Genomic DNA, 18,637 nt, shown 5'->3' with positions numbered 1-18,637 from the left:
ACAGTTAATTTAATTCAAGAAATGAATATTAATTTTTTTTTACACAGACTTATGTTTCAAGTATTGACTTGACTTTTACTTATTTATGTTTATCTTGATCACTAGCTCTCAGCTAACAAAATTCAGTTAGTCAAAACATTTTGTTATTACATAAGATGTCTTAAGATACGCTCATTGTTTAAAGACTTCACAATACAAAAACACAATGTTAGGATCTCTATGATAATGGAAAAGATTGCTGAGTTGACACTTTTCCAACAGACAGTCATCGACACCGTCAACAAAATAAGCAACGAAAAGTCATTGCTAAAGAAGCTGGTTTAAAACATACAGCCTGTATCCACACATGTTAGTGCAAGGAACAAAACATTTGATTGAAAACAATTCTATTAGTGAAAGACACATTAGTAAAATTGGATATGAAGACTTCAGTTATTAAATAAAGGAATTACAATATCGGAATGTGACAAAATAAAGAGAAATGCTTAAAGACAAAAAAGTATACCAAACATAAAAGTTTCATACAAATAAGAAATGATTTCAATTCAAATTATTTTCAAATTCAAAATAAAAGCTAAAAAATAATTTAAAAGTTGAATTATAATAAAGTCAGTTTATTCACAATCCACAAAATAATGTAGGAATGAAAAGCATGTCTCCAGTTTACTTTTAAAAATGGGAACACTCTTCAGGGAGCGGTAATAAAACTTGAATCTCCTGGAAGGTTCGCACAACAGAAACAGCTTCAACAAATAATATTGACTGAGTCCAAAAGAGCTTTATTATCAGGTATCATTGCATTTTTTTCCCCCTCTTTTTCATTTCTGTAAATGTTCTCACTGCTGAGTTTTAAAGTAGCTGTAATTGTGAAATAATTTGCAATAATCCAACCTGCAACTGATCAAGTCATAAAGGCATGATTTAAAAAAAACAAGCTCTGGATCGCCTTCAGAAAGTAATTGGTCCTACTGATGATAAATTACAGCATGCAAACAGCAGAGGTCTAAATTAAAAATTACCCCTTAGTTTTTATACTTTATATAATGTTCCAGGGCCCATAGATCTTAAACTGCCTCCTGCAAACTCAGTGACCCTCATATTTTATTTTCTTCAAGATAAGCCTTTATTGCATAGCTTTTTAAGGATCTCCAGACTTGAAGGAAATTGACACTGGCTAAAATTAAGACAGATACCTTAGACTTGCATCCAAAGACCTTCCTCAGACATCAAGATGTTCTCAGTGTGGGTCTGTCTGCATGTCTTTTCATCAACGCTCAGAACCGCTGACAAGGATCTGTAATGATATGTGTCGCATTAAATAACGCATTATTTAATAGTTAGCTGGGGAAGCACAAATCTTGCCAGGCCGCCAGTGAAAAGGGGAAATGAAACAACTGGCGTACAGAAAGCTCGCCGCCTTCATCAATCTAATGGAGCGAGCTGACGGACTGAACAAAGACGAGAAGATGTGATTATGTCTGGAAAGCAACAGACAGGGAAATAAGCTGCAGAATTCAATAAAGCAACAGTTGCAATCTTTCCACCGATGAAGATAAAACAAGGCTCATAAAATAAATAGAGCTTTTTGCAGATTAATATGTTTGGGACAGTTTTGTGCGATTTAGTTGCTGGAAATGGCAAAAATATGTTCTTCTAATAAAGATAATCGATGCCAACATAGTTTATAGCAGCGACTGAGCTATAGACCAAAGAAAACTGATTATTAAAGTTTCTCACAACCCAAATTGTGAAAAGTGAAATGAAATGAGATCTGGACTTTGACTGAGCCATAACAAGACACGAACATGGTTTGATCTGAGTCTCAAGACTTTTGTGGTCTCTAACAGTTTCTTCTGTAATTGTCCTGCATTTAGCTCCATCTATTCTCCTAACAACTCTGAAACCTTTTTTTTATATTTCGTAATTAAACAACCATTTCATGTGGAAAATTTAACAATACTTATTCTTCGTTTTATTTTGCAACATATTCAGCACAATGTTAACTTACTCACAACAATAAGCCTTGAATAAAAAAAGTAGAAAAGGTGGATTTCTCATTCCTCGATGAGACATTTTCCGTGCCGCCTTCATGTTGTTGCACAGCTCAGCTGCTTCACATAAATTCAAATTCCCCAATTCACCTCTTGCGATACGCATATTCACACGTACTTTGGGCCAAGTGTGCTGCTTCAGGACTCAGTGTTCCCAGAAGTCTGTGTCCAACTTTATTGGCAACAACTGTGAGCTTAAATGAAATGTTGAATTGCTGAACCAACCCCTGCTGCTCCAGCCCTGAGCCTCCTGTGGTGCAGCTGTGTCCGGTGTGTTGTGCTCCACCAGGGAGGGAGTTTACGCATATACGCTTGTTTGTGATTTGTGGGACCTGAAGTCCAAGTTTTATGTCACCATCGGGGCCCGTCAGGTTTGTGGACCCTAAAAAAAAAACAAAAAAAAAAAAAACATCCTGCAAGTTTAAATTAGGCTTTGCGGATCGTGAATTTGTTTTCGTGTTAAAGGAGATGAGGAATGGATTATACTATGGGGTGTCCTCTCACACGTGCCAACACAAGGATTTCTGTACGGAACAGTTTGTCAACACCTTGCAGCGCTCCACATACATGAATAATGTGTCCAAGTCTTGAATAACCTTTTCTTCTTCTGAAGTTTGTGTCAAAGGTATGGTTTTCTTCCATGAATGCTCAAATATCCCTCTTAAATTTAAATACAGGCTTTGAGTAGGCCAATCCAAATCCTTCATATGTCAAAACATTATTTATTTACTTTTATAAATTCAGAGGTGGATTTGCTGAATTTTCCCTCTAAATTGTGCTTGAGCTTAAACTAGTGGTGTGACGTTCTCCTTTAGGATTTCCTGGCGGAGAGACAGATTTATGGTTTTATCAATTACAGGAAAACTTCCAGATCCTGAAACAAAGCAAACCAAGACTAACATTACCACCACCAGCTTTGACTGTCGGTATTGATGTTCTTTTTGAAATGCAGTATAAGTTACACATATCAAGAAACACAACTTTTAGTCAGAGTCACTTTTTGCCTCAACCAGTCCATAGGATATTTTTTCCAAAAGTCTTGGGGCTTACCAAAATACGTTTTGTCAAATGTTTTTGTTAACAGTGGTTTTTGCCTTTAAACTCTCCCACGGATGCCTTTTACTCCCCGTCTCTGTCTCATTGCTGAATCACGAACATTAACTTTAACGATTGCAAGGCTTTCATATTTGATAAAAAGCATCTGCAGGAAGAACCTGAAATTGAACACAGCTTTCCAAAATAAACAAAACAAAACAAACAATTCCAATTAATCCCAGATTAAGCAAGGTGGGAAGTATTATTCTCATGCAGGGCCAGGTTGTTTTGCATGGCTCTTTTTCTTTGATGAATGAATTAATCATTCAGAGACTGTGATGTATATTTACATCTTTGGCTGATAGCAACATTTGTTTACAGTAGGAAAACTGGCAAGAATAATTTGCTTGGAAAAAAGTCACCAAGTCATCATATAGGAGCGCTTTTAATAGACTCCACTGAGCAAACAACAACTAATGAGCTTTTTGCTAGTAAGAAATTGGACATTGATGAGTTATTATTATGCACAAACCCAACACTGGTTCATTTCCCGAGTTTATAAAATGCTGTATAGCAACAATAGTAATAAAATCAACAATAAAAACAAGATTTGAAAATTAAATGAAAAAAGAGAAAAAAAAATCTTACTGTTGAATCTGAAGTAATACAATTTCTGAAGTATATAATCTCAAAAACATGAGATTGTTCAATCATTTTTACACTACATGTAAGGTTTTTTTTAAGAATGTTTAGTTGTTTTTAGCTCTATCTCTTTTATCCTCCTGACTATAGGAGGATAAAAGTAGTTTATTTTTGTCCTCTGTAGAGGACAATTTCTAAACTTGAATATCTCCCACCCCCTGCATTCTACTGAATTAATTCCTTTTGGTATCTAGAGAGGACATTTAGGGCTTTTCAATGATACCACATGTGAAGGGGTGGGAGTTTTGTACCTTTTTCTAATTCATAAAAATGGCATTCAACAGTAATAACACATTTTATGGGAAGAGACAAAGTAAGTGCATAAATATTCTAAATACCTTACAAAGACTGTGGGATTTTACAAAAATGGTGATTGGACAATACTTTTTTTCCTGGTAGTCAGGAGGTTAATGTAGCAAATTCATTTAGCCAGTAATGGAAGTTGGCCAAGGCTTTGTTAAAGAGCAATTTCTTGATGTTTTTTGCTCATTTTAATGGCCTAATTTTACTTCCAAAGACCGCGTCCGTGCAGGGTTTTCTAGCCCGCTGTGACCCCGAACGACCCCGGCAGCACTAATTGGGTTCAGAACAGTTTTCTGTTCAGCAGGCTCCACAGAAACTACACTTTTAGTACCACCTCTGAATCCCCCGAGGAGCGAGTGGAGTCACTTCTATGAAGTGCATGTGTGCTCATACCGGGGGCTGAATCACAGACTGTTTTGCCACAGACAGAGACACATTGTGTGGGAAAATGAGCAGTAAGAGTGGGGGGTTGGTTGTCTCAGAGAAACGAGGCACAGACATAGAAACAAGAGGACTGAGACAGGCTCTGATTGCCGAGGGGCAGATCCAGTTTTTAACCTCCACGTGAAGCTACAGGGAGAACGACCGAGGGAGTCTGACGCAGAGATTTACGAGTGGCAAGCTTGGGAACTTTAAGTCCCGACAACAGAGGGCTACGTCAAGATTGCATATTGATTCGGATGAGGAGCAAACTCACCATATGCTTTCTAGATGCACAAATATACGCGAGTCAGGTTTGAAATATAGGAATGCTAACATATCTTCCATTTCTGCAAGTTCAGAGGAAGAAAGTGACAGTGTTTCAGCTGCGTTTCTACTGTTTATTTACTGACCAGATACTGATTTATTAGTTTCTCTTGACAGGCGCTGTTTGTTCACAGATGTTGGAGCAGTCCTCCCTTTCACAACCCCCTTTTTTCCTCCAGTCCTCCTTTGCCTCCCACTGCAGAAACTTTTGTTCTTTCCCCCACAATCTCCTGTAGCTTTGCTCTCTCAATTCTTTGCCCTGCCCTTTTCACCCTCTTTAAAATTCTCCCCCCTTTTGCTTTCTCGCTCAATATCCTGCCCTTTTTCTCCTTTTAGTTCCCCTAGCTAATTCTTCTTTCTGTGCTGCTGCCCCTTTCCTCAGCCCCTCTACAGTCTCCACCTCTCCATCGCTTTTCTCCTTCTTCAAGCCACTGTCCTTGTTGCCTGTCTTGGCAGAGGGGCAGAAGGAGGCGTTTGGAGGCTGAGCTAGCTGCATTAGGTCCATGTATTATTCATGTGCTCTGCTCTATGTGCGCCTTGGTCCTGCACTGGCTTTTCTAGTGGGACACATGGGCCTCCTAAAGGAGCTGTGTGTGGGCCTGATTGAAGAGTTACATGGATGAGGCAGTCATTTTCTTGATTTGCACCCTTTTTGCACCAAAAGCAGACCTCACCGATGAACATCGAAGGACAAAATTAAACGTTTTCCGCGTATTTATTTTTATTCGGCTGCAAAGCATTCCCCAGGCGTGTTTTTCTCCCCAAACCAGAGGCCAGCTAAGGCTTCAGCCATATCTGCTCTGATGCTTGTATGAAAGATTTGTCTTCTTTCACCCCTGGCCAAGATTTCTCTTTGCCAGCAACTCTCTTTCCTCTAAACTGCATCTTTTTTGGCTTTCCAGAACACTCCCAGTAAAAACTGTTGACTTAAACTGGGTTGTATGAAAATTTAATTTAAGCATCCAGACATTGTAAGACGGAGTGCCTTGTTTCTACAGCGCCGTGCAAAGAGAAAGACGGAGAGGAGGATGAAAGAGAGACAGAAAGAGAGAGAGACAGAGAGAGGGAGAGAGAGAGGGAGAGAGAGAGAGAGCAAGCAAGGGAAGCCTTTGGGACTTAGAGGAGGGGCCTCCTGGAAAACCACAGCCACATAGCTGCTTTGGGCTCACATCTGCTTTGGCTTGACATACTTGCATTTCACCATTGAAAACATCAACAACTGGAATGTAGCTTTGTTACTTATAAATAGGACTCAAATATAAATCAGATATACCTTGTCTAGTTCCAAATATAAGCTTGGACATGCGCTCCATTTATAGATTTTGACGGGTTTTCCTGACAGCCTTTTCTTCCCGCACAGGTGGCAGCGCCAGAATAAGATTGGGGCCCCGATGATTGCAAGGACCCCTGTCCACCCTTTTTCAGCCAGTCCCGGAGGGGTCACAGAGCTGATGTCTCAGAAGACACGGGGGCATGCATGTTTTGGAGTCCTGAAGAGGCAAGCTACATCTCAGTGAGTGACGCTTTCACTAACGTTTAATCAGAACGTTAACCATCAAGCTCTTTGGTGAGACATGTGGAAAAATCTGAAGCTTCTTAGAGAATGTTTGTGATTAAAATTCCCAAACCACATTTCATAACCTTCAGGTTGCTCTTGTAATTTATCACAATTAATTTCAGGGACATGCAGGCTGAAATGCTGGGTCAGCATGCATTTCTTATTAATGCAAGTGCTAACTAGCTGCTTTGGTAAAGCTGGTGGTTTCTGAGAACAAAAGCCACTGCTGGGGTGCATGCATATAAGAAAAGGCCGGCCGCCTCAGCTGCTGCTGCTGCTCCACAGAGACTGACATCGGAGACGACTACCTGACTCTGCAAGGACAGAGAAGGTTATAGAGCAAAAGGAGAAAATGAAAGACACGGGTGAAGAAGCAGCAGCAAAAATTACAGTCTTGCTCAACAATGACTGGTGCATTTAAACACAAAAAAGCCACTTCTACGAATCACCTCTGAAACGTCTTTCTTGGACATTTTCAGAATTTATCACATTTTAACATATTTTAAAGCACTTTTATGACATAGACAAACTCAAGCTGTCACATAAATGTAAAGTGGAAGGAAACATGTGCAAAAGTTTTTACAAAAAGAGGTTTGGTGCGAAATTGCATCTATAATGTGTCACTATTGCTGAGTCCCAACTACTTTTTCCTAAATAAAAATCCTGTCTAAACAATTGCCACACAAAGTCACCTAATTAGCAAAGAGAATCGACCTGTGTGTAATTTAATCTCAGCATAAATCTGGAAGAGCTATGAAGTTCTTGTAGGTTTGTTAGAGAACATCAAGATGAAGACCAAGGAACGCTCCAGACAGACCAGGTTCAAAGTTGCGGAGAGACTTAAAGCAGAGTTAGGCTGTAAAAAAATATATTTTGCTAGTTTCACAGCGTTCTGGTCTGTTCAGTTCAGTTCAGTTCAGTTCAGTTCAGTTCAGTTCATCATCTGACAATAGAAAAAGTCTGGAACAAATACAAACAAAATTAAAAAAAAACAGTCCACTGAATCAGAGCATTAGTCACAGAAGCATCCAGTAGGTCACTGCTAAATCATTGTTCATGATCAATTAGTTTATGTCAATATTGGATATTCACGTGTTAACTTCTTCACATTTTGAAGCGTAAAAACCGCAGTAGTTTATTTAACAAGACCAACAGAAAGTAGTGCATGACTCTAAGGTCAACGACTTGTTTTTCTTTAATAAATAAAATCTGAAAAGTGTGGAGTGCATCTACTTAACCCATCTGTGACCATACTTTGAATGACAGAATCATATTTTTGCTGTGATTTCAGCTCCAAGTGTTTTGGAGTACATCTACCTTTAGTGTCATCTGGACACTAAAGGTTAACCCATCTGTGACCATACTTTGAATGACAGAATCATATTTTTGCTGTGATTTCAGCTCCAAGTGTTTTGGAGTACATCTACCTTTAGTGTCATCTGGACACTAAAGGTTTTGCAAAAATTCCTCAAGCATAGTGAGATTGGATGGAGAGTCTCTGTGAATAGCACCTTCTTAAAGTCTTGCCACAAACCTGAGTGTACTATTTTAAAGATGTTAGAATGCTTCTGCAGCCTCTTTGTGCTGATGTGTTTTTATAATAGTTACATAACATCTTGAATGTCTTCAGTAGGAGCCAGAAAGTGTTCTGCGATCAGCTGCATATGATGCAGATGCCATTATTTTGTGCCTCTTGCCTGATTGAAACCGGCACAAGTGTCCGTGATTACACTCGGTCCCACATGGCCATCTGTGTGTCGTCCCGCCTCACCCAGTCCTCCTCATCCACATCAATCTGCTTCAATCCGGATAAGCAGGAGGTGCTAAAGTGACACCCTGACCAGTTCAGGCCTGTGGCCTATGAGGGCTTTTAATCCTCTTATGGGACAGGACTACTACAGCTGCTAACACAGGGAGAAAAGTTAGTCAGCATTGGCCTACAACCAGCAGAATGAGCTTAAACCCTGCTGTTTGGACTCACAGCAGCACTTCTTTGCATCAACTATTGACTGCTCTGCAGTGTCTACTTTTTTCTTAGACCTCAAAGCACAGTAGGGTAATTTCGCTGAAATACCCCAAGCTTTACTCATTTATTGGAAAAGGCATGTTTTTTAAAATGCTGCGAACAAAAGCGGCACGCCGCCAGAAGTTTGGTGTAAGACTTTCAAGATTTGAACAAAAGGCTTGGCTTGAAGAAGCTGGCCCGCACATTTCTGAGAGCTGATCAAAATGTCTTGGCTGAGTTTCTCAAAGGATCGTTAGGATCCAGGAACGCATCCATCATCGTTAGCCACATTGATCAGGTCTGGGTTGAGTCTCTCACCGTTCTGGCCAAATATTCTGGGTTTACTTAATCTATTGGTGTACAGAGGGCAGTGAAGGCATCAGGAGTAAATAAAGATTAAAAGAAAATAAACATAGCATGTATTTATCCATACGTCCAGAGGCCTGGACGTCCTTTTCTCCAGTCGCTTGGGCCAGCTCTTGCAGGGAAATCCCAAGGCGTTCCCAGGCCAGCTCCAGCGTGTCCTGGGTCTTCCTCTGGGTCCCCTCCTGGTGGGACGTGTCCAGAGCAAGTCATCAGTGAGGCGTCCAGAGCAAAGCCATGTTTTAGTATTACCCTAACCCCCATCCTCATAAACAGTTTTAACAATTTGTTGCATTGCAAAACCTCAAACATCAATTAATGTTGTAGGTGTTTTATTTGATAGAACAACCTAAACTACGGTATAATTTCAAAGGAAAAGAGAAAAGGATGCACATTTTTAAAATGATTTGAATGTATCTGAAAAGTGTGGAACATGGTTGATCAATATCTCCTTCCATTACAATTGCAGCTCCAAAGCTTCAGATGTTCAGGGATTTGTACTTAGAAATGTGGACAATTTGTAAAGTAGCTCAAGCTCAATCAAATTGGATGTTAATGTCTTGCCAAAGATTCTTAATTGGATTTAGCCCTGGACTTTGACTGGGTCAGTCAAATGCATGAATGTAATTTGCTCTGGTTGTATGGTTTGGGTCATTGTTCTGCTGAACGATGAATTTCCGCCCCTGTGTCGAGTGCTTTGCAGCCTTTGACAGATTTCCCTTCAGCGCTGACCTTTAACTAGCTCCGCCCATTTTTTCATCAACTCTGACCGGTGTTCCTGTTCCTGCTGAAGGAAAAAAAAAACATCCATCAGAAGGTTTCACTCTGAGCATCATGTGTTCATGTTAGTCCTCTGCAACACTTAGTTTATTTTTGTGCGTGCTGGTCATAAAGTTCACGCTAGAGAAAACACCGTCTCTAACGTGTTTTCTCCGTGTCCCCTGTGGTTTGTGTCAAACACAAACGGGAACGTTTACGACTCAGTTCTTGCCATTCTTCCACAAAACCCTGGTTTGACGGACAGTCTTCCTGTCAACAGATTCTTCTACCTGAGCTGTGGATCTCTGCAGCTCCTCCAGTCACTGTTGTCCTCTTGCCTTATTGTTGTTCTCTTGTTTGTCCTATCAGTCTTTTAGTTGGTGACCACGTATCGATCAGTTTCACGGAACGGCTGGATTTGTGAGGAGATTAAATTATAGGTGGACTTTATTTACTCAAAAGGCGACTTCTAAAAGCAATTAGTCAACTTTACTTGAGCATATCAGCAGATTTTTATTTGCAAATAAAAATCTAGGAATGATGTATCTGTTTGCTTGTACTCTAAAAGCCACACAATACTTAAGATCCTCTGGAGTTTGTGGTTTTATGGAAAACCTCAAGACGGGTAAATGGTTTTGAATGGCACTGTAAATCTGATTTGACAGCTCCGAAAGTTTTGCTTTCTAACAAAGGCTGAACATAAACATGTGTCGTGTAACGTGCTTTGTAAAGTATATTTTAAAGAAATAAAGAAATGCAAATTAACTATCCGCCGTCTCTGTTGCCGTGTATCAAATGGCTGACAGGAGAGAAAAGTAGTCGAAGAAACAGAGTTGACTTTTGAACTGAAGTCAGCGCCGGACAGCTTTCCGCCCTGAGGGCCAAACCGAGCCCCTGCATCAGTCACCATGTCACCACAGCTCCCCGCTTCAAAGGGCAAGCTAAGCATAAAAATGCACAGCTGCTGAGCTGCAGCAAACATGCAGAGTGTGGCACATTTGTTGACATTTCTAATGCAAATCCTACCATTGTGTGACGGTTCAGTTGCTGCTGATCGAGTCATGTGCCGTTGCTCATGCTAAATAAGCTCCACCCAATTCTCCTGATAGGACTCTCTTTTACATTTTTTTTTTTTTGTTTATAACCGTTTATTTATTGCTCTCAAGCCAGACAACATTTGCTGCATATAAAGGAGCATGGATTTTGAAATGTCCAAAAACAAACCCAATGAGTGGCTTCTAATTGATTTGATCCTTCCAGATTCTTTCATCCTTTTCCCACTTGTGCTTTGATTCTTTGTGGTCATGTCAGCAACTCCCAACCATCTCACCTCACTCTTTTCCTATTTTTTGTTTCAGATAAATGGAGGAGAATGAGCGATGCAGGAGCAGGTCTCCAGCTCGGAGGACCAATCGGGTGCAGCAGGTGGTGGGAACAATAATTCGACGCACTCGAGAATCTCTGAGCAGGTAACGGGAAGAACAGGAGGCAGAGAAGATTGTAAAAACAAAAAAAAGTTTTTTAAACCTGAGAAAATTTCTAGAAACCAGAAAAAAAAAGATAGAAAATAGCTGTGGAACAAACTGTGTGACGGGTGTGTTTGCAAAAGAACAAACACCAACACATCATGTGTGTCTGTAGTTAAAGAAAGGAATCTTTTATGTATTCAAAAAATACGGGGAGCTTCAAATTCTCAGTCCTAGGATCATTTGCAGATGTCTATCGTTGACAGTTTGCTGCTTTGTGTGTTGCAATGCAATGAAGGAAAGACAACAGATGTGACCCGTACGAGGCAATTGTTTCATAATCAAATCAAACTTCCTAATTCCACTTTAGGAAAAGAATCCACAAGCGGAAAACATATTTTAGAAAGAGGCCTGTCTTCCCAGGAGTGGACGTCTCAGCAAATTCAGAAATTTCAAATCACCCAGGAGGAGCCGCATCTCAGCCCCTACAAAGCTTAGTTAGCAAGTTTGTGAGTACAATTAGAAAAAGACTGAGTAAGTAGGGCCTGTTTGGAAGAGTGCCTGTTGAAAGCCTCTTTTATCTAATTAATATGGGAGCTAGACTTAGGCTTGCAAGATTGCATCTAAATGAACGATCAGACATTTGGAATAATGTCCTTTGGACAGATGCAGTAAAACTGTCTGGTGGGTTACAACCTGAACATGTTGCCAGTCCATCACTGGGACATACGGGACAGCCAGTGGTGCACACACACACACACACACACTCTTACATTGGGGCGATGTAAAGAGTCTAATTAACCTGGCCACAAAGCAAGTTTGGTAACAGCCAACTCAGCATTTCAGCAAAAACACAATCAACTGTCAAACGTGGTGGTGGTGGTGCAGCCACAAAATAAGCAAATAAATAATGAACAAAACCCACAAAATCTAACCAAACGATGTTGCAAAGAAGACTGAGGTGAAATTCATCACCAACTAATCTATCCACAAAAGAAAATGCGTAAAATTGTTGCTGCTTACAGACGCTTCTAAGAGCAACTTTATTCAGTTTTGCAAAACTTTCCTCATAACGAAGCAAAGCAGAAACTGATGATATAAAGCTGGGGGAATTTGAAGGCTCGTTTCTTAACCTGGTGTACGCACAGAGTAGATCTCCACCCACACCCATACAAAAAGACGCATACCACATTGCCGAGTACATATTCGATCTCTGACTGTCCCTCTCACACACACCCCTCAGTAAGCCACAAATATGCGTTTAATCGCTCGCCATCCTCTTGTAGTTGTCGGCGAAATGCTTTCTCTTTCTTGGTGCAGGAGGAAGCAGATACCAGGAACTCCTACTGGTAGATGCTCTTGGGAAAACTTTGCCATGTTGTCTTCAATTTGACCAGAAGGCCCAAAGAGAGGATGGCACTGTTAGAGTTGAACGAAGGTGTTTATTTGTCTTTATGTGAACGTGAACTTCATTCTGCTGAGGTGACTCTGTGAACTGCAACATAATTTATGAAATTTAAATATACAGTCAACTCAAACTTTTTGATCAAAAGCATACCAGACATCAGATTCTAATGATTTTCTTCCTTGAAAGTTAAATTCCCTCTTTCTATGTAACAAAATACTTCTTCTGAAGTTTTGTTGACTGAAGTGTTGATGTGAGACAATCTATTGACTCGAGGGCGGCTCATTGTAGACGGTCTTTGTGCATGGAGTCATTCTGCTGTAACGCATTTAGAATGTGGTTTAGCAACATTTTACCAAAGGGGAAAAAAAGAAAGAAAGACTTGCCTTTCTAGATGACAACATGTTGCTCTAAAGTCCTGTTTCTGTTACTCAGCATTAATAAACATCACAAAGCTATGTTTATTTTTTTTACCTGCGGGCATGAAATCCTTGCCCATTTACTGCTTTTGTACAGAGTAACTTTTTTTTTTCTTTTACTGATACTACTGATCACGATAAAATCCCCAAACTATGCCTCTTAACGCAGGGCACGCTGGATGTGTTTTTATATTATTTCCCTGCATTTTATTTCCATGGTTTTGTTTCCTAAAGACATAGCCTCCATTAGATTTTCTGATGTTACTGATTTGCTAAAAAAAAAAAGAAAAAAGAAATAAAAAAGTAGCCAATAATACCTTCCTTTGCATGTTTCGCTGAGTTATTTTGGAAGAAGCTGCTGGCATCAAATTTAAAATAAAAGCTCCCAGATCACATATTCCCCCATCCCAGGCTGCTTTCTGCAATTTGCTTTAGAAGGAATCCTGATTTGCAGTGAATAAAAAAGTTCTTGAGGTTTATTATGCAGTAATTCAGCAAGGCCTAAATAATTTGTTACAAAAATGTATTTACGTTTTTAGCTAAGAGGGGCTGATTCATGTGTGTATTAGTACCACAAACACTCTGAGTAAGTGCTTGTGTAAGTATTTTTAATGTTTAAAAACAAAACAAGTTAAACTTTCCAGCTTAAACATCCACACACACTAAAAACACATAAGATGTGTAAGAAAAGGAGTGAATACTTATATGGGGCAGTGAATTGTTTGCTCATTCTTCTTTGCATTGTGGCTCAAGCTACGTCAGATTGGAAAGAGAGCGTCGGCGAACAGGACCTTTCTTTTTGCCACAAACCTTCAATTGGATTTAAGTCTGGACTTTGACTGGACCCTTCCAACACATGAATATGCCTTAATCTAAACCATTCCATTGTAGCGTTAGCCACATGCAGCTTGTTGTCCCCGTGGCATGATGCTGCCACCATCATGTTTCTCGTGTTGTCAGGATTACGACAAATGTTAGTTTCCTGGAACACGTGACATTTTACAGTAGCATTATCTATCCACCTGTTTCTGTCCTTTTGTTCCTTTTTTTGTGTAGATTTCTAAAGGAGAGAAAAAAAACATAAAGTCATGTTCTGGATACCTTGGAACTGGACAAATGGACAGATATTACAAGATTATTTGACTTTCAAGCAAAAAAAAAAAAAAAAAAAAAAAAAAAAAATATATATATATATATATATATATAACCCCCGCCCCCCCATTTCTTCTGAAACTATAAGTGACATAATTAATTCCCAAATTCTTAAAGTGTAAAGTTTTAAGTGAAAATATAATGCAAATGGTACATTATATAAAAAAAAGAAAATTAAGAAAAATTATAAATATATTTAGTATCTGTGGATGTGTATTGCCACCAGATGACCTGTCCTCCTTTCTGACCTCCTCAGAGAGCGTCTCCTTGGCGATGGGCGGTCGCAGCGCTCCAACAGTCTGTCCAATCAGAGCTTCCAGGCTAAACTGACGCTGCAGATCACCAGAGACCCCGTCCTGGACCGGAGCACCGGACATGGCTTCACTCTCACCACAGACAGCCCCCTGCTGGTCAGGGATGTTGCCCCAGGTACATGCTGAATGATTGCGTGTGCATATGTGTGTGTGTGTGTGTGTGTACATGCATTTGTGAGTGCAGAAACACAAAAATGTGACTTGCTGCAGGCAGAACACAATTGCATAAAGCAGGTGACTATTTGGAGAGAAGAATTAGAAAACAATTTACATTCATCCACATAGACAAACACACGCACGCACGCACGCACGCACACACACACACACACACACACACACCCACACACACACACACACACACACACACACACACTGAGTCTCTCTTGGCCTTCACCCATCATGTTCGGCATTGTGCCAGAGCAGGCCACATAAACAGCAGAGCCACCTGCTCGTCCTTCCTAAATTCAATCACTTTTCATTTAGACCTCTCTGATTGGAGGTATCAGGAGGAGGTAAGACACGAAGATGCTGATCCATCGCTTTGACGTTGATCTTGTAAAATAAGCTGATAAAAGGCCTAGAGGAGACTCCCACCATGCCCTCATCTCTGTAATTGCTGTCTGCTGCCAGAGAAAGATGGTGAGAAGGTGAAAGGGAGGTGATAACTGGGGACATCCAACAGAGAGCGGGATTTGTCAGCAGCGAATAAATTAAGTGCAAACACGACATGAAAAAAAAAAAAGTGTGCGAAAATGTAAAGGACGGCAGAGGGGAGAGATGCGTATCGCCTTTGAGGTGGGAGGAGTCAGAAAAAGAGTGAAGGCCAGAGGAAATTATGAGGAAGAATGACTTAAAAAATAAAGAGGAAGAAAGCAGAGAGATGAGGCTATAGGAGAGGAGGGTGGAGCTGCGCTTCAGTGTGTGTTTGTGCGAAAGCTCGCAGCATTCCTTCAGAGGCTAAAGCACGAGTGGCAGGCAGAGCAGCGCGGAGCCGTGTGCCTGTGTGTGTCGACAGTCCCATATGTTCTGTAGGCTTGGAAGTGACTGTGCGTTTGCTACAGAGTGAGATGGAACTGCTGTGCCTCTCTCTAGCCTGAAGACAAATGAGTATAAATAACTAGAGTAGGCAGAGCAGAGGCGAACTGGAAGAAACCCAGAATAACTGTAACCCCTCACGTCCTGGAGAGCTCAGCCCAACACTGTTGAGTCAGCCCTGTTCAGTGAGCATGTGTGCCATTCTGTGACGTGTGCTTCTCGTGCACGTTTCTGCAGCCAAGGGTTTATGTTCAGCGTGTGTGTATGTGTGTGTGTGTACCACAGGGAGCCCCGCAGATGGGATCCTATTCCCAGGAGACCAGGTGCTGCAGATAAATGATAAAGTGATGGAGGATTTGAGTGCAGAGCAGGTGGAGAACATCTTGAGGTGAGACCATCTATCTAAGGTTTATGGCAGAGCGGAGCGATGACTAAATCCACCATCTGAGCTGCTTCATGGTGACGCTTTCTAAGAGTGTGTGTGTACCATTCACGTTTACATTTGGATGGAAGACCTCTTGCACCTTGGACAATTGTTTATACCCCTTGTGCTTTTCTATATTTCACCACGTTGCAGTATTTTATTTCAAGAAAAGTCAAAGAAAACCTGGTTTTCTTTTTATGCATGAAAATGTAAAACCTGTGCTCAACGTTTTATTCTGTAATACCAATAAATAAAATCCAGTGTAAACAGTGGCCTTAAGAAGTTCTTTAAAGAGTCAATTCAGTCCACCTGTTTGTCATTTAACCTTTATATAAATCCAGGTGTTGTGTGAAGGCCTCAGAGGTTTGCTGGAGAACGTCAGAGTGCAAACAGCACCATGAAGGAGCACAGCAGATAGGTCAGAGAAAACTCTGTGGAAGACATGGATGAAGCAACATGCAGGGGCAGTTCTGGAGCAAAAACCTGTTCAAATATAGAAAAGTTTTTAAAAAGGGGAAAGAGGTCCAACTTCACACAGGACCCTTCAAGCACCACTAGACATACAGCCAAAGCTATTCATGTGTTTGAATAGTCCAAAGTGCAGGTCTAGAATCTTTGTTGAGCCTTCAAAACTTAGTTCATTCTGACTGCATTTGAACTATTTTGCACAGAATAAGCATACATTTCGATCTCAAGATGTGCAAGGTGTTGACATTGACAAAAATGTGGAAAAGTTAAATGTGTACAAAGGTGCAGAAAGACGTGTGCGCGTCCCGTGTTCTTATTTGTTGGTTTTGTCCACACAGGGAATTGGAGGATTGCATTAATGTGACTATTCTGCGGCACATGACAGTGAGTACAAAGAAAAATCTCAACACGTTAGCGAGGTCATTTGACATTTGAAACTGTTTATTTTTTTTTCCTAACATGTGACAGTAAGTTTGCATATTCCCTCATTCTTTAAACCGAATTGCAATGCAGAAAATTATGATTTCTTTAAAACAAGTTGCGTTCTCAGATTCCAATTTTCTTATTTCACTGCTGGCTATACGATAAGCTTGTCTCATTGATAGCTCTTGTTTTGCAGAATCCGAAGTCATCCATAATGTCAGCAGAGAAGAGAGCTCGTCTGAGGAGTAATCCAGTTAAAGTGCGCTTTGCAGAGGAGGTGGTGGTCAATGGGCACACTCAGGTAGAAACACTTTCTCTGACAAAAAAAAAAAAAAAGACCCTACCAAAGAAGAATTAATGAATAATTTTTTTCTGGATGGTTCATTCTCACATTTGAAATGCGTTGTGTTGTTTAATTACATGTCTAACTGCTTCCTCTTTCTTTTTTTTTTCCAATAGGGAAACTCTCTTCTCTTCCTTCCTAATGTCCTGAAAGTCTATCTAGAGAATGGCCAGACCAAGGCCTTCAAGTTTGACAGTACAACCTCTGTGAAGGTAGGGGTTTTGGTTTTCACCATCATTACAGCCCTCTGAGCTCAATGAGGCATTTTCATTAAAGATTTAGACATCAGCTAGTGATAAAAAATTAGGTCCATGTTGTTGCCCAAGAGACCCAGATGAATCTTAATCCTAATACGAGTCAGGCATTTTGAACATTGATATTGTACGTCATGAAACCCAATACAAAGGTTCAGAGGCTTGGGAACCAATTCTGTGATTATTTAGCCATATACTTGGATCATTATCCTGTCGAAAGACCCGATGATTGGCACAGCTTTGGTTTTCTGAAAAAGCACGTCTTTCTTTTTTTTTTTTTTTCCTTTCGAGAAAATCCGGTGAAGGGTTTCGCATGCAAACCAGCGTGAGTGAGTCACTGCTGTGAACAGGTTTCTAAGGGAATGTGGGTGTGTTTTGTAATTCGTAGTATGTTCACTGGCTGCAGTTGCCCAAACTCTCTTGATTATGGAATGATAATTACTAAATGTGTCCGGAAGAGGTTGCATGTTAGGATAATTGTTTCCAAAACTCACCACCAGCGGGATTAAGTTTATTTTCACTTTACAACGTCTCTCCTGCTTGGATTCACTTTTTTTTTTAAATTCCCAGCCAGGGGAAAACTGATGAGGGCCGGGGGGGGGGGCAGGGGGGGGGGTGAGATCGTCCATCTGGCATCAACAGACTGGGAAAAGCAAGTTTGTTTTAGTTGGTTGAAATTTTGTTTTTCCGTGTTTCCAGGACATTGTTCTGACTCTGAAGGAAAAACTGTCCATCCGGGTGATTGAGTACTTTGGTCTGGTACTAGAGCAGCAGTATAGCATCACAAAACTATTGCTGCTGCATGAAGATGAGCTCATACAAAAGGTAAGGGATCTGCACTCTGCAGACAAACCTATATGCACCCTGGGGGGGCAGAGAAGAACGGTCACACTATAGCTGAGTGTCGGTGTAATGCATGTAGGATCTGCTATGTTTTGTCTCCACTAGGTGGTGCAGAAAAAAGACTCACATGATTACAGATGTCTGTTCAGGGTTTGCTTCATTCCCAGAGACCCCACAGACATGCTGCAGGAGGACTCCTTGGCCTTTGAGTATCTCTTTTTGCAGGTCAGAGAAACCTGTCAACAGCACTACTTATATACTTTTTTTATTCCGCTTTAGTGACTAACTTGGAGAAACCTTCATCTATCATAAAGTTAAAGAATCGACTGTATGTACTTTGTTTAGTTCACAACTTCAACCAATGGGCTTTCTTTCAAAAAAAAAAAAATTCCCCAAAACTAAGAAATATAATCATCAAAGCTGAAGGATTTGTTAGAACAGCAAAGCTGCACCGTGAATCTCTCTGATCATTTCAAGACGGCCCCAGTCTCTTATGATTCTCTTCTGTCGTGTAACAATTGCTTTACTCTATTCCTGCACCTCTTTGAGTCTCTAGTAATCTTCACAT

General features: G+C 40.5%; 1 protein-coding gene across 1 annotated transcript in view; it reads left to right on the top strand.

The window, feature by feature from the left end:
• frmpd1b (FERM and PDZ domain containing 1b) overlaps positions 1 to 18,637 on the top strand; it is a 30,486-nt gene that overhangs the window by 2,111 nt on the left and 9,738 nt on the right. The window contains exons 2-10 of the mRNA XM_014991241.2: positions 6,199 to 6,351; positions 10,882 to 10,992; positions 14,222 to 14,394; positions 15,600 to 15,702; positions 16,545 to 16,590; positions 16,826 to 16,930; positions 17,089 to 17,184; positions 17,926 to 18,051; positions 18,175 to 18,294. Coding sequence (XP_014846727.2) covers positions 10,886 to 10,992; positions 14,222 to 14,394; positions 15,600 to 15,702; positions 16,545 to 16,590; positions 16,826 to 16,930; positions 17,089 to 17,184; positions 17,926 to 18,051; positions 18,175 to 18,294 — 876 coding nt within the window. The 5' untranslated portion in view covers positions 6,199 to 6,351; positions 10,882 to 10,885. The remainder of the gene's footprint in view (positions 1 to 6,198; positions 6,352 to 10,881; positions 10,993 to 14,221; positions 14,395 to 15,599; positions 15,703 to 16,544; positions 16,591 to 16,825; positions 16,931 to 17,088; positions 17,185 to 17,925; positions 18,052 to 18,174; positions 18,295 to 18,637) is intronic.

The sequence above is a fragment of the Poecilia mexicana genome, unplaced genomic scaffold, assembly GCF_051168715.1.
Source record: "Poecilia mexicana isolate PSO_F unplaced genomic scaffold, ASM5116871v1 scaffold_10, whole genome shotgun sequence".
Taxonomy (NCBI): Eukaryota; Metazoa; Chordata; class Actinopteri; order Cyprinodontiformes; family Poeciliidae; genus Poecilia; species Poecilia mexicana.
Note: the sequence above shows the minus strand (reverse complement) of the source record. Positions and strands in the feature narration are given on the sequence as shown.